Genomic DNA, 14,758 nt, shown 5'->3' on the forward strand with positions numbered 1-14,758 from the left:
AGGCCTGGATTCGCTAGTGAACAAACGAGTGCTTGGATTGGCCAGAAGTATTGGTGGGTGGTTGTAACAGCCTATGGCAACGGACAATCGTAGACCAAGTAAAAAAAAAGTTGCAGTTGCCGTGTACCTTAAGCAGCAGCCTTTTAGCGGAGTCGTTCGGTAGCGGTACGAGCGCATCAAAACAAAGCTTTGTTTGAATTATACGCAACTTTAAAATTTCCAGAATTCGTAGAATTTTCCCTGACATTTTCCTGAATTCCCTGACCATTTAAATTTCCCTGACATTTCCCGGTTTTCTAGTCCTGTAGCAACCATGCATTACACATCAAACAAGTGTTGACACTTAAATGTATTTTTCTTAGAATCCACAGTCCTCAAAACAATCCCAATGCAAGTCATGCAGCAGCAGAAAAATCAACAGTAAAATAAAATAAATCTGATATTTTTTCTTCTCATAAGTGAATGGCAATACAGATTAAATTGTGTGGAAGGGATAGCTTTAGGTATGCTGTTAAAGAGACATCCTAATTAAGGGAGCCCGCCTAGATTTTAGTTTTTTATTTAATTGTTTTTAATACGTACTTACCCGCAGAAGACACTTCTTCGTATTGGTCGCACCCTTAATTTTTGCCAAAAAATATTTAACACTTTATGGTAAGGGTCACCCTCAAATATGAGTTGCACCATAAAACTGTCTCCAGTAGAATACAAGTGAGCTAATGGCATTGATGTCCTTTGTCTTTCCCTTCTTTGACCTTTTTGGGCTTCCCCCCCTCCCCCCCCCCTGCACTATCTAACAAAAAATACTATGGAAAATAATACTATTTTTTTTTTATACCCATGTTTCCCTTCCCGTATCCCAAGAGAGAAGACTGCAGTTTTGTCATGTAGAAAATTGCATGCAAAAACAATGTTTGGACACAGTTGCGTCAACAAAAACCAGCCGAGATAGAAGTGATAATTGTGTGTGGTATCAGTTGACTAAAGACGAGAGAGAGAGGGAGGGAGAACCATAAACACTGCTGCATGGCCACACGCACTCAAACATGCACACACTCCCTTCCCCTCTTTCTCTGGCTGGTTTATTTTTAGATTCCCCGTCTCGCCGAGCTGCTAGCTGCAGGACAGGCGGCAGGCGAAGCTTAACGGCGCTGTTCACGATGCTTTAAACTCACTGCTGAGATATTTTAACTAAACAATTTATATTTACTTGTATGCATATGTATTAAAAACCAAACAGGCTAGTTATTTAACCACAACAGTGCAAGTTAACTTCTTTTTCTACCCAAAATGGACATTTTTGCATACGGTCGCAGTACAAACAAAAAGTCGGCATATAATCTGCGGCCTATATGCAGGTACACACAGTCATTGTTAAGTCAATTGTTTGATGATTTTGTTAAAACAAGTACTAAATACGTACATATTAATATTATTAAATACCTTAAACACATGTCAAGTTTGTATTAAATACTGACTATTTGGAAACAATTCCTGCAGCTTCTGTGCATGAGAAATGTTGTATGGAGGAAATATATTATTGTGGTCCTTTAAGGATTACTTATAATACTTATAAAAAACTAATCTCCCTGTAACCTTATGCAGCTATAATTTTCTTGTTCTATGTTCGCTTGTTTTTTTTTCTTTTTCTTTTACATCCTGGAAGGATGAACCTCCCCCTGGCCTCTGAACTGCTTCCAGGCTGTTGCAGTGCAGTCGGAGGGGAGAGGGGTAGAGAGATCTGCTCTCAGGCTACGTAAGCACATCAGCCAACCAGTTGGGGTATAATCTTTTGGTTCAGTCACAGCTGTTTGAAAGTGGGTGACAAGCGCTGGAGGTGATGAGCAACTGTTAGGTTGGTGAGAGGCTTTGTGGACGAAGAGAGGAACACCCGAGGTGGCTTTTGTGAAGCGGGTAGGGACAAACAAGAGAGTCAGGCTCCAGTGACTTGTGTAAATTAGTTAGTTTTATTTGGACAGATATTTAACTGAGATTTAGTGTGAAGTACATCAAGATAGAAAACAAGATACCTGCGTAAATATAAATGATAGAACAGACAAACGCCTGGTTTATAAACTAAGCAAGAACACAAGAAGCAAAATGTTCATTAACCACACTTTAGAGTACTGGTTTATAAACTACAATAGGCATAGTAACGCAACGCAAGTACTGCTCGACTTCCAACTTTCTTACATTTTGGCTTGCACTTTTAATGGCCATATTAGAAGAGAAGTGTTTCAAAAGCTTTTAAAGGTTGATGTTACCATGCATTTAGAAGACCAGAATGTTTTTTTTTTTACTATGTATATACATCATGTTTATACACGTTAAACTTTCACACAGAGAAGGAAAATAACACTTTTAAATAAAATTATTAATAAATACTTTTGTTTTCATAATAAATATGAATTAAAAAAAAAGACTGAGGTATAAATTTGTTTTCTATTATTTTTCATTTGTACGTTATAAGGTTGGTATCATCTTGTGACTTACGTGCTTTATCAATGACTGTGATTTTCTTGCTTGTGTTGCACTGTTGCGTAGTTAGTTTATGAACCCAGCCCAAGACTAGAACAACACTGTGCTATCCTTCGCACCCATCCGTAAAGACACATCGCGAACTTGCACGGCACGGTGCAGAGCCTAAGTGTTCTGGCACGCACCTCGCGATGAACGGCGTGCTCCCCACCAGCACGGCGCCCACCGGTGCTCCCAGGCCCTTGCTGATGCAGAACGACATGGACGCGCTGCGCTCGACGAGCCTGGCTGGCGGCACGCCCAGGGCGACCGCCGCGTTGAATATCCGTGCGCCGTCCACGTGCACGGGCAGGCCCAGCCGGCTCGTGCGCTCGTGCAGCTGGAACACAGTCGCGGCTGAGCGACGAGACCGTGACTGCATCACAACAGCGCTTAGTCGCAGAGGTGGGGCCGTAGCCATGGGGATCTAGGACTCCTCCCTTCCGGAATTACAAAAAAAAAAGTGAACTCGGAACTAGAAAATAACAGCAATTTAGTAGGGTTGTGCGAATGTTCGATATACCGAAACCGAAATTTTGCTACTTTCATTTTCGATTTCGGTAAGAATTTCATCTGTCGAAGTTCGTTTTCAGCGAAATATTTCGAGCCAAACGATAGTTCAATAGCTTACCGAAGTTCGTTTGTTCTGGTTGAAAAAGGACTCGTAATTTAATAAAAATGCTAATTATAATTTATAACGTATATTTCACTTTAACGTATTATTTTTTTTAAGTCCCGCCAAAAATCGTATCTTCACCGTGCAAAACGGTTTCAGATTAAAGTATCATATTTTCACTATAACGTATAAATTCTACTAGTAGCGTGGCATTACTACACCAAAATTTACTTAAACTGGTAAATAAATTTCCAGCTAAATGATTAATGTTGTAGAACAAACATATACAAATACCACCGCAACGTATTTTCTAACCTCTAAAACCTCAAAACAAAGTTAACAGTTGCGCGCTTTACCATAGATTACACCGTACGTAGTATGCGACGTGAGCAACACAACACCATTCGATACATCGAAACACGGAAGTTTGAGAGAAGTATTAATTATTTAGACAAAAGTGTTACGCTACGCTAAAAATACTGTTTGATGTCTGTGCCGGGATTGTTTATTGTTATTGTTCAGTTTATTTTCAGGTTACATTATTTAGACACCGCATTGTATTTGTGCTACAGTATGAGTTATTCTGGAGATGAAAAGAAACGAAAGCAATTCACGCTTAAGGAAAAAGTGGAAATACTCAAAGAACTAGACCAGGGGAAAAAACAAGTCGCAGTTGCGAAACATATGGCATTGCGGCTCTCCTGTAGCTATTTTCTTTTTTTTCTTTGCAAATCATATAAAGACATTAATTAGAAAAAATATTTCCATTAAGATTAATTTACGTGGTGATGAAAAAAACTCACGTTTATGAAAATACGGTAAAATCATAATGTGAACAAACATGGCCGATAAAGTAAACAAAATTCAAACGTGATTACAGTAGGCCTAGGTATCAAAACAAAATCATGCAATATTTGAAAAATTACCTGATTCATTTGCTTTCAAACAGTAGTGTAGGTACTATATTCGTAAAGCATACATTCCAGAACTGTTAGTACACTATTTAGTATTTACAGTATACACATAAACAAAGAACGTACCTACTTTTATTCGCGCACGGCCAAAAGAAAAACATTGTCGTCGGCTTTATTTAAATTTTACATACTCTGTCTGGCATATAAAATCCTCAAAATATACAGCCAATTAGACAAAAAGGTCAACAAGTCACTGCGTGTAATGACCATTTGGCAGCAACCATTTGTTATGTTTTGTTTTTACGATGTCCCTTTGCCTGGTCTACAGCTTCCTGAGCTAGCCATATGTGACAGTGGTGCAAGATGGTGGCCGTTCCGCAGTAGTCACGTATTTTTTCGTCAGTACCATACACGTGATAAATATATTATCATAGACTGCGACATTGTGTACGACTGTAAAGGAAATAGTCTGTGCGCTGAAAGATCTGGATTGATTCTAGAAATTTACGAGTGACATGGGGCTATGTTGTGTGGTCTAGGGCGGATGTTGATTATATTAAATAGTAATATTTATAGATACACCAAAAGGCACCAAAATGATTTATGTAATAGAATTTATTACTGAAGAGCAAATTTTGGGGCACTTTTTTCCTTTGTTAATTAAAAAAATTTGTTTAACTTTCGTTAAGAATATATTTATCTCATAGAAAAATTCATTTTCGTTTCACTTTCGCGAAACTTGATAAATTTTCTTTCACTTTCATTTTGTGTGAATGAAGTCACTTTCGCACATCCCTACAATTTAGCTACATAAGGTTACAAAGATATCATATTAAGGGGCCCGCCTCGTCAGGGGTGTATGTGTGTTAGTGAGGCGGGATGATAAGCGCGACGCGCAATGGTATTTCTAGCGCGGTGTCGCCTCTAAGCGCAAGTGTCTGAACTGGCGCGCAGTCTTCTCGTTGTCACAGGATAACAGTGAAATTTTAGCGGTGACCGCAACATTATTTGGTGGAGAAATGAAGATAAAGGTGTAATGCAAGTCCCTTAAGTGCTTTTAAATATCTGGACTGGTTGATTTACGCCTAAAAATTACTCTGAAAACATGTGTTTTAGCCATTTTAACTCTTCTAGAAATACAGTTTAAAAACTTGATCCAAAAATTAAAAGTACTTTTCGGGCCTCAGCGAACTCTTAAATGCTTTTCGTAAACACACCCCACTAGGATATCTTGAGTAGTTTTGAAATTGCGTTGTTTTTCCTGAAGCTCTGCGCACCGTGTGTGTGACCAGGTAGGTGGCCCCTTAAGAAATTTTATTATAATCCTTAGTGGACAGCATTAGTGTATTTCCTCCATACCACAGCCCTCATACACAGAAACAATAGGAAATGTGTCTCCAAGTACGGTCCAAATTTCATGCCAGTTTGCACACGTGTGTGTCTTTCATAAAAACTTGATATGTGTGTTTCATGTACATATTTTTTAACATTAATATGTATGTATTTATGACTTTTCTTAACAAAAACAATTGACTCCACAACAAAGCATTCAAATAATTAAATAAAAATAAAAGTATAAACTTTCTCAAGCAAAATCACTACTTAAAAATTCTGTGTGTACTAAAAGTACTATGAGGACTAAAATTTTACTTTTCCCTGAGATTTTAGAGTGACAAACAATTTTCATTTTAAAATTCCATTATAAATAATACTTGTAAAATATGATGATGGTTCTACTTAACCTCCTTCACAAAATCCTGGCTATGACGGTGATCCAGCAGCTATGGTTCTTAGCTTCGTTTCCATGTAAGTATACAATAGTTCTGTGGCCCATGCCTAGGCCACAACAAATCTAGGGCGTATTTTTTAGGTCTTTTGATTCATGGTGCTTGTGTAGTTATTTTATTGTAATTTTTAATATCTTACAAGGGCAGCACTACCCCTTTCTTCCCCACATTAAGAAATGATAACACTAGTTCCCCTGACCTCCCACAATGTGGACACCCTGACAGCCACGCTGAAGGAAGTCAAGGGAGGGCAGCGTACCTCCTCCAGCCACTCCAACGGCAGCACTTTCCCGCCACATATGTTGTGCGTGTTCTCGATGCACACCAGCGAAGTGACCGGCTGGTGGATGTCGTCAGGCCTGACCATTCTCTCCATCTGCTGGAGGTCGAACGTTCCGTCCGGTTTGTTTGGTATGATGCACATCATTATACCTCCCACCTGCAATTACATCAGCAAAAAAAAAAACATCATTATAAAAGTTCCCAAAATTGAAGCTTCAATAAGCGGTAGCCTACAACTCACGTAGTTTCGGTTCCCTACCACATTCGTGCAACTTCGGATTTCTCTCAAAAATTGAAATTAAAAAAATCGAAGGGTTAGGTTAGGTTAGTCACAACATGCCTGAAACCTCTGATTTAGCGGCTGAAGTGGCGTTAATACCAAAACGCAAAACTTCGGAAATCTTCTGAAATTCTTGCAGGGAACCGAAACTACGTGAGTTGTAGGCTTCCCTTCAATAAGACATAAGACATGCACAAACCAGTAAAAAATTTCATCAGTTCTATAACAAAACTTAATAACATCCAAGTACAAAATCTCGGTTACAGTAAACCTATTATAACATCACTGAGTAGAAAACTGCAGCATGGTTGAAAGTATCATTCTCCTTCAGTAGAAACTTGGGATGGCCATGCTTTTATTTTGTATGTAAATTTATAGTATTGAGCTGTAAATCAATTTATTGTGGACCACTATAACACGTGCAACGATACTCAATAAAAAGGTTTATCTTGTAAGAAAACAATAGGGTAAGCTTCTTTGTTTCCAGTTTGTATTGCCTACTTGTCCAGAATTTCAGTTTACATTTTGACATGTACGTATGCATTTCACCAAAAAAAAAAAAGCTTACCCCTAAAAGAGGTCTGACATAATTACCTTAACTGATTAGAGCTTAATGGTGTAAATAAAATTACCATGCTAGAAAAGGAATTTCACCTCCACTATTTCACAAATCGATATACAGTAAACTCCCGGTATATCGCGCCCCGATTGATCGCGGAATCGGGTATATCGCGGGTCAAACCATGTCCCCCAGTCAGAAATGAATAATAATGGAATAAATGGTTGATAGCCGATTAGGATAATTTTGCGTTGTAACTAACAAACTAAGCATCGGGCAGAAAAAAGCCTAGGCGTAGAAAATGTCCGCAGTGAAATTCTAAACAAGATATCTCCGTACATTATTCCTCTATCTTGTAGTGTTTTCAAATTATGGTCCAATCCAGCCCAGTGATATTTTCTGAAAGACTAGTTCTTAATGTCGCTTTATCTCACAAATGAAGCATCGGACAGGGGACCTGATAAAGCCCACCGTCCAGCGACATTATCCAGCGTGACTCGGCTGGGGATTGATGTTGGATAGGCTTGGTTGTCGGCAAGCGCTGGGTAGGGAGAGGCGAGCCGAGAATATGGAGAGAGGTAGAGATTAGAGCGGGCAGAAACATGGAGAGGGGGAGTGGGGGAGGGAATGTGTTCACGCAGCACACAGGCAGAGCATGAGTCACTTGACTGAGCAGCGTCCCTGCGTACAAGGCAAAATCAGGTAGTCCGGTGTTTAAAATTCCACTCCAGAATCATAATTGGTACATCTGTATATAAATGTTTTGTTACAACTTAAACCTACAGACGTTATATTATTGGGTAATTCATTGTATTATACACGTTCATCTTTTTACTTTGGTATAATGTTTTAACATTAAATGGTAAAGTAAATCAGCTAGCGTATTTTTAATCTTTGCCCAGGAATTCCCAGTGGTCCAATACTTACGTGAACCATACTGTACCACTTTTGCCGTGAGGTAGTAAACAATTCCCGGAAATGTTCATGTGTAGCGGTCTCCCGACCTTTAACCAGAGGCTGGGGAATATAACACTTGCCGATCCGAGAAACACACACTCAGCAACTCGACACAGTGTTTGGTGAAATAAGTAAAGACATAGTTTAACACGGTTTTTAATACGGCGTCACTGATTGCGCTAAAATTAAATTGGCGCAATTTTTGTTTCCCACACGTGACCATTTATAATTTACTGTAAGCATGGATAATAAAGTTTAACGACTTGACACGATAGACGATTCTTTATTTTTTATTGTACGAATGCTAGAATAGTTTTTTTCCTGTATCTGCGGCCTACTTCTGCAAAAGACAAGCTATCTGTAAGTAAATATAGAATTTTTATTTTGTTAATCAAACTCGGTACTTTGCGATTCATATTCGGTTTGAAGTATCACTACGGCCTTTCTTTTTAGAAGACTTCGACCACAGAATCGTGTGTAACCGCACACACTGCACTTACTTTGTTACGGACACTGACGAAGCAGATACTGTGGCTGACACCACGAGACTGGCAGCAGCTTGTGTGCCGCACGTGTGTATGGCGGCGTGTGGCGCGCTCGTAGGCCGTGCGACAAACTGTGCGCGGCATGCGGAAAAATAAAAACAATTCAACATTTAATATTTATCTTTAAAATTTATTATTTTTATTTTTTCACCCGCGTTTAGTGAAAACTGCGGATGCAAAGTCCGCACAACGGCGGGCCGTCTATACTGTGCGTGCTTGCCGACCTATTAGAACACAGGCGGTGTTTTATGCCTTTTGACCTTGGTCACATCGAAACATCGCGGTTATGCAACAACGCGGGTAAAAGTTATGTCCCCCGACAACCGCGTTAAATAGGGAGTGTACTGTATTTCAAATTTTTTCTAAAATTAGAGATTGTTAGAGATTTAAATAAATTGAAATAAATTAAAAATAGATTTTAGGGGAAAAGTTGTAAGGTTTTGTTTCTCGTTTTCTTGTAAATAACAACCTGCCGCACATAAGTATTGTTAAGAAACAGTGTTTGTAATTATTTTATAAATGGAGTACATTGTAGGTATTTTGATTCATTTTATCAGCTACAAAATGGCCAGAGCCAGGGCCATCGAGAAACGCCAAGGGCAAATATAATCTCTTTGTAAGTGACGAGAGCACACAGCTGCAGCTGCAGCTGCAGACCTCTCGACACCCATGCCACAATGATAAATAAGATTGCGATGCCGTGAGAACAGTGAAAAGAGAACTACTTTCAGAACTATCAGATATATTGCTTTCCCGCTATTCTGAACATTTTGGAATATTGTACTGATACGCTTCAACAAATCCTGTTTTTTTTTTATGTTAACAGATAGAGAAACCTCTTTTTCCACAATTCACAGAAGTCCACAAAAATACAAAATACAGAAAAATAAAAAAAAAGAGAAATAATGATGGAACCAAAATAGTGTGATTTAAAATTCCAGAAAACAAAATAACCTGGCAACGCATTTTCTTAAACCAGTAAAATTTCAATTGTAAAAATTGTTTTGTTGATTCATTTAATTATATACATAGTGTTACGAACGTTAGCAAGGCCGCGTCACCCGCAGGTGCACTCCGTAACATGAGATGTGCCGTGCGCACCTGGGTCGCCGCTTTATCTCGCTCCAGCCCTCCGCACTCCCCGCGCGGCGCCCTGCCTTTGACATGTAACTGACACCGGACAGCTGGGAGCTGCGCGAGCCGCCGACGCGTGTTTTCGAGAGATTTCTGCCGTCTGGATGGCTCGCGATGACGCGACAGGCCCCAGCCGATCTCATGAGTTCTGGAATTTCGCTGGGGCCTATATATACGCCCGAGGACGCCGATGGAGAGTCTGAGTGGAGTTTGGAGTTCAGTGGGGAGTTCTCCCGTGGCGGAGTTTCCGGGCAATAGTGCCGCGGGTGCGGCAGAGTGGCGAAGTTCTTGGACAAAGGTTCCAGGGCAGAGTGTCTGAGCTTTGAATATATATACTGTATAGAAGTCGCGAGTGGATAGGATTTACTCTACATTTTTCAGAAGCGTATGATGAGCAGCTTGGGAACTTCACCGCTGCAGTGCGCTGCCGTAACGCCCTGTATCGTCTTAGTTGTTATTTACACGTTAGAGAGCAGCACTGTCGCCCGCTGTCATTCCCCGCACCCCCCACCCATCATTCACTGCAGCTCAAGGTCGTTCAACGGGAGGGGGAAGGGGTGTCTGAAGAGTTCGACACTTGTCCACTAGGAACCACCACAAGTCGATGCCCTAGAGATGGTGGCGATTGTGGCGGTGAATTAACCAACTACCTCAAAACCGTATTAGAAATTTTAACCTGGGCTGGCGACTTCTATACAGTATATATATTCAAAGGTCTGAGTGAGTGGAGTCGGGAGTTCTCCCGCGGCGGAGTTTCCGGGCGATAGTGCCGCGGGTGCGGCAGAGTGGCGAAGTCCTTGGACGAAGGTTCCAGGGCAGGGAGTGAGTGAGATCAGTGGAGTCGGGAGTTTCCGGGCGATAGAGTCGCGGGCGCGGTGGAGTCCCGAACGAAGTTGCGAGCGAGTCGTCATGTGGGATCTCGGCGAAGGGTGTGACGGCGGCGGCGGAATGCGGCGACGGAGTCCCGCGGCGGAGACCCACGAGGGGTGCTGCAGCGAGAGTTGCACCAGAGGTGCGGCCCAGCGAGGTGTGTGAAACGAGTGACTGGGGAATTGACATTTCTTTACGTGTAATTAATTATCTGCCAATTTAGAAGATTATTTGTAAGTGACAAGTAGTGGTAATAAATAAAACTGTGTGTGCGAAATAAAATCTATTAATTGGGCTATCCTTTACGAACCCCCGCTGTGGAGATACGTGTGTAAATTAGGCTCCACTTGGGTTGTCAATTAGTTATGTGGAGATACTAAATAGGCCCCACTTCTATGGAGATGAACATACATGTAACACGTTGGGCTGTGTTAAACTGTGTAGAAAAATTGATATTACTTATGTGGCTCTCCGATGGTAAGTGCTGATATTAAGTAGGCCACAGTTAGGTGTTAATTAAATAGGTACAAACATACATAGATATACACTAGGGTAAATGAAACTATAAATAACATAACACAACACTCTCAAATAAAATATGTAATTATTTATTGCAAATGAAAAATGGATTCAAAGTTTACCCTTATTAATTATATTTGTTTAATTACTAATTATATTCAAAAACCTAACTGGTACTTGGCATCATATACATAGCTGCCAACCATTACGGATTTTCCGTAATTATTACGGATTTTAACCCCGAATTACGGAATTACGGAACATCGCTGGTTTATTACGGAAACGAGGCTTTGTGCTGCATGGTAACGGAGAAAATTCCGTTTCTGCTGTGCTTGTTTCGTGAACGCAGTTTGAATACATCGCTTGGTTGCACAAATAACGGAACTAGTAAGTGTGCGCATGTACGATGTACTGTCGAAATAAGTAAATTAATTCTCGTGTTTTCAAATAATAATGGGATGGTATTACGTCCGTTGTACGATACAACTAGTACATATTCTCGGACTTATCGTTTGAAGGCTACTTAAATCACGATAATTTTTGTACGGTACTTTGGCTAACCTGTGTTGTGTTAATTTATTTCTTGAAAGCCATTTTTTTCATCATAGTGTTTTTGTCGTGTCTACAGACGTGAATTTTTTTTATGTTTTTCGATAGTGTTGTGTTCTTCAGTGCCGGTTTTAGAAATGAAGCGTGTGACAGAATAATGTGTATCTGGGAAAAAAAACACGCAAGTCTTCAGAACTTTCGACTTAAATATTCAAAAGAATGGCCATGCTTGTCGTTTTCAAATGTTTGGAACGCCACGGTTTTGTAATGTATGCACGTGTGACTTTTCGATTGCACATGGTGGAAGGGATGACTGTAGACGGCATATTGAATCAAAGAAACATGCAGAACATTTTAAAGCCGTGACGAGCAATAAATCTATATCTTCGTTTTTTCGCTACATCTGAAGAAACGAAAGTAACGAACGCAGTTATTGTTTACAAGTCCTTGTGTTTGCCTTGTTGTTTGTTTACATGACATTTCTTATCCAACCAGGATAAAAAAAAGCAAATAAAAAGACAGTTGCTTTAAAGTTTAACTTTGAATACTTTGAATTGAAGATTCAAAATATCCAGTAAAATTATTAATATTTCTTACATATTCAGATGATTGTATTGTTCAAATAGATTTTTTTTATTCATTAATTTGCATTGTATTCATATTTTTCTTTTTCTTTTGCATATTATTGTCCTTGTTTTATCTTGAGAGTGTGTTATAATGCCCCAGGGAAAATTTATCGTGCATGATTTACGCGTACTTTTTTCATATACCTAATTGCCATTACTGATGGGTGTGATTTGAGGTTGGCAGCTCTGCATATATCACAAATAAATTTCAATTACCAGGAGTTATGGTGCGCACATTTAAGTTTTAACAAAAGTCTTTGTTCTGGTTCGTCGAAACTACACAGTTTTAATATGTTTTTAGGGATCTTATTTAAATTTAGCTCGGCTAGTAAGGTTCGAAATGTCGTCGGTAGAGCTCAGAGTCTCTCAACCTATAGGACCTCTGAGTCGATGAAATAGTGTGTAAAACGGTTAAATTTGTATCAAAATATTATTAAAATCGTAGACAATGTCAAGTTACTTCAATATATCAATGTTTATATTGGTTTCTGACGGCGATGTGACGGAAAAACGGGAGTTACGTGACGAGTGCATAAGTGGAGGAAGCAAATTTTTGGCACTTTTATTTACTCACGTTTTACACTCCTAGGTTATTTATCTTTTTAGATAAATCCTAATTTAGTATCTTGACTCCCTAAAGATACATAATTTTCATCCTCTATCCGGGATGCCTATTGCTAAATAGCTAATTCGTAGGATTTATTATCGCCGACGTCATGAAGTTACAGCTCTCTTAGCTGGCCATTATAGAACTCTCCTAGCTTACTCGCTTCTTAAATTAAGCCAGTAAAATTAACTTTCAAATGGCGGCCTGTGATTGGCCGAAAACCAAAATCAGTTACATAATTTCCTTAATAAAACGTGAAATCCGCACGCAACAATAGCGCGGATTACAAAATTTCACGTACAATTTAAATAAACAATTATTAAAATAATAATTTACATTACCAAATAACGGCGTTAACTTTACCGTTTACCGTCTTAAAGTTCATTTAGTCCTTAGAGGGGTCCAACAATACATACTTTCAAATATCCCGGAAAAATCCATAGAGTCACTTTCTCATAGATACACATAAAAATAAATTACAGTTTCTGAAAATAAATAACATTAGACATAGAGCAAACAAAATAAATAAATCGTAAATAAATAATAATTAAACTGTCAAAACAAATAACATGTTGCAGTACACCGTGGAAAATCGTAACAATAGAATAGAGTATTTTTTTATACTTTTTAAAAAAATAATAATCACAGGTTATTTGTTTCATATAAATATCATGTATGTACGTACTATGTTGCAGAAAATAAATCCAAATTTCATACTTCGTACACACATATACTTAGCATTATTATGCAGAATTGCCACAACTATCATAGTACCACTTACATTAATTTCATAATTTTTAATTTAATAAAACTTTTTTCCAACCACTCACCTAAATATTTTTTTTTCATTCTTTAACAGATCTACGCAAAACTTTGAATAAAAATTTCTTTGACAAACAAAATATGCAGATAAAAATTTATGAGATTATTGAAAATTATTTAATATTTTTTTTTATACCAATCAATATCTCACCATTGGATGGGATGTCCTAGGAAATAATTATCCTAAAAACACTCTCTCTCCCAATGTGGAACTGAAACCCACTACCGCAGCATCCATGACAAAATTATTATTAAATTTATTATTAGCAGATCATTTATTTACACACACACACACACACACAATTTAATCACAAGCTAAAAGATTTTTTTTTTTTAACGTTTTCCAAAATATAATAGAAAAATATTTGCCTAAGATTTCCTTGAACTTGAATGAAAAACCATATCTAGCCTATCAAACATCAAGTTCGACACAAAAAAAATTATATATATGTACAGTAAACTCCCGGTATACCGCGCCCCGATAGATCGCGGAATCGGGTATATCGCGGGTCAAACCATGTCCCCCAATCAGAACTGAATAATAATAATAATAACACAGTAGAACCTCGTTAATTCGTGATGGTCGGAACCGAGATAATCACGGATTACCGAATTTCACGGACTAGCGATTAAAGCCCGGAAGGGCTTGTCAAGCTTCTCAGATACCGGCGTGCAGCTGGGTTAAGGCCAAGGTCATGTGACGTAACATCTACCGAGGCTTACTGCGCCTTGGCAGCAGATGGATAAAAAATAGTAAACTCTCCATTATTCGTGTTAATTGGGACCCGCCGATGCCCGGCTAATTAAAATCCTGTAAAAAAACAGTAATAAACCCGGATAATCCGTTCACGGTAAAGACCGTCTTCGAATTAGTCTCGGCTTAAAAAAATACGGCACTGCCTAGCCATTAGTTCACGGTCATTTACAACAGCCGAAGAGAGAAAGATAAGATCGTGCTGAACTTGCACACATAAATTTTGGGTAGCCCCCCCCCCCCCCCTTCCACCCTCTCAATCATCCCACTTCGTCCAGCCGAATGCCAGCCAGACACGTCACTCGCCAGGCGCCTGCCGTGCTTTGGCGGGTGGAAACAAACAAAGGGAGACGGGAAGCAGAAGTCAAGACATCCCCCTCAAGTTTAAAGAGTGACAAATGTGACAGCTGAAAGGGGGAC

General features: G+C 39.2%; 1 protein-coding gene across 4 annotated transcripts in view; it reads right to left on the bottom strand.

The window, feature by feature from the left end:
* Positions 1-14,758, bottom strand: part of LOC134537610 (uncharacterized) — a 49,342-nt gene that overhangs the window by 14,000 nt on the left and 20,584 nt on the right. For all 4 annotated transcript variants that reach the window (XM_063378248.1, XM_063378247.1, XM_063378249.1 and 1 more), the window contains 2 exons: positions 6,094-6,273; positions 2,664-2,857 (listed from right to left, as the gene is read on the bottom strand). In XM_063378248.1, the coding sequence (XP_063234318.1) occupies positions 2,664-2,857; positions 6,094-6,273 (374 nt within the window). The remainder of the gene's footprint in view (positions 1-2,663; positions 2,858-6,093; positions 6,274-14,758) is intronic.

This window comes from Bacillus rossius, chromosome 12 (genome assembly GCF_032445375.1).
Source record: "Bacillus rossius redtenbacheri isolate Brsri chromosome 12, Brsri_v3, whole genome shotgun sequence".
NCBI classification, from domain to species: Eukaryota; Metazoa; Arthropoda; class Insecta; order Phasmatodea; family Bacillidae; genus Bacillus; species Bacillus rossius.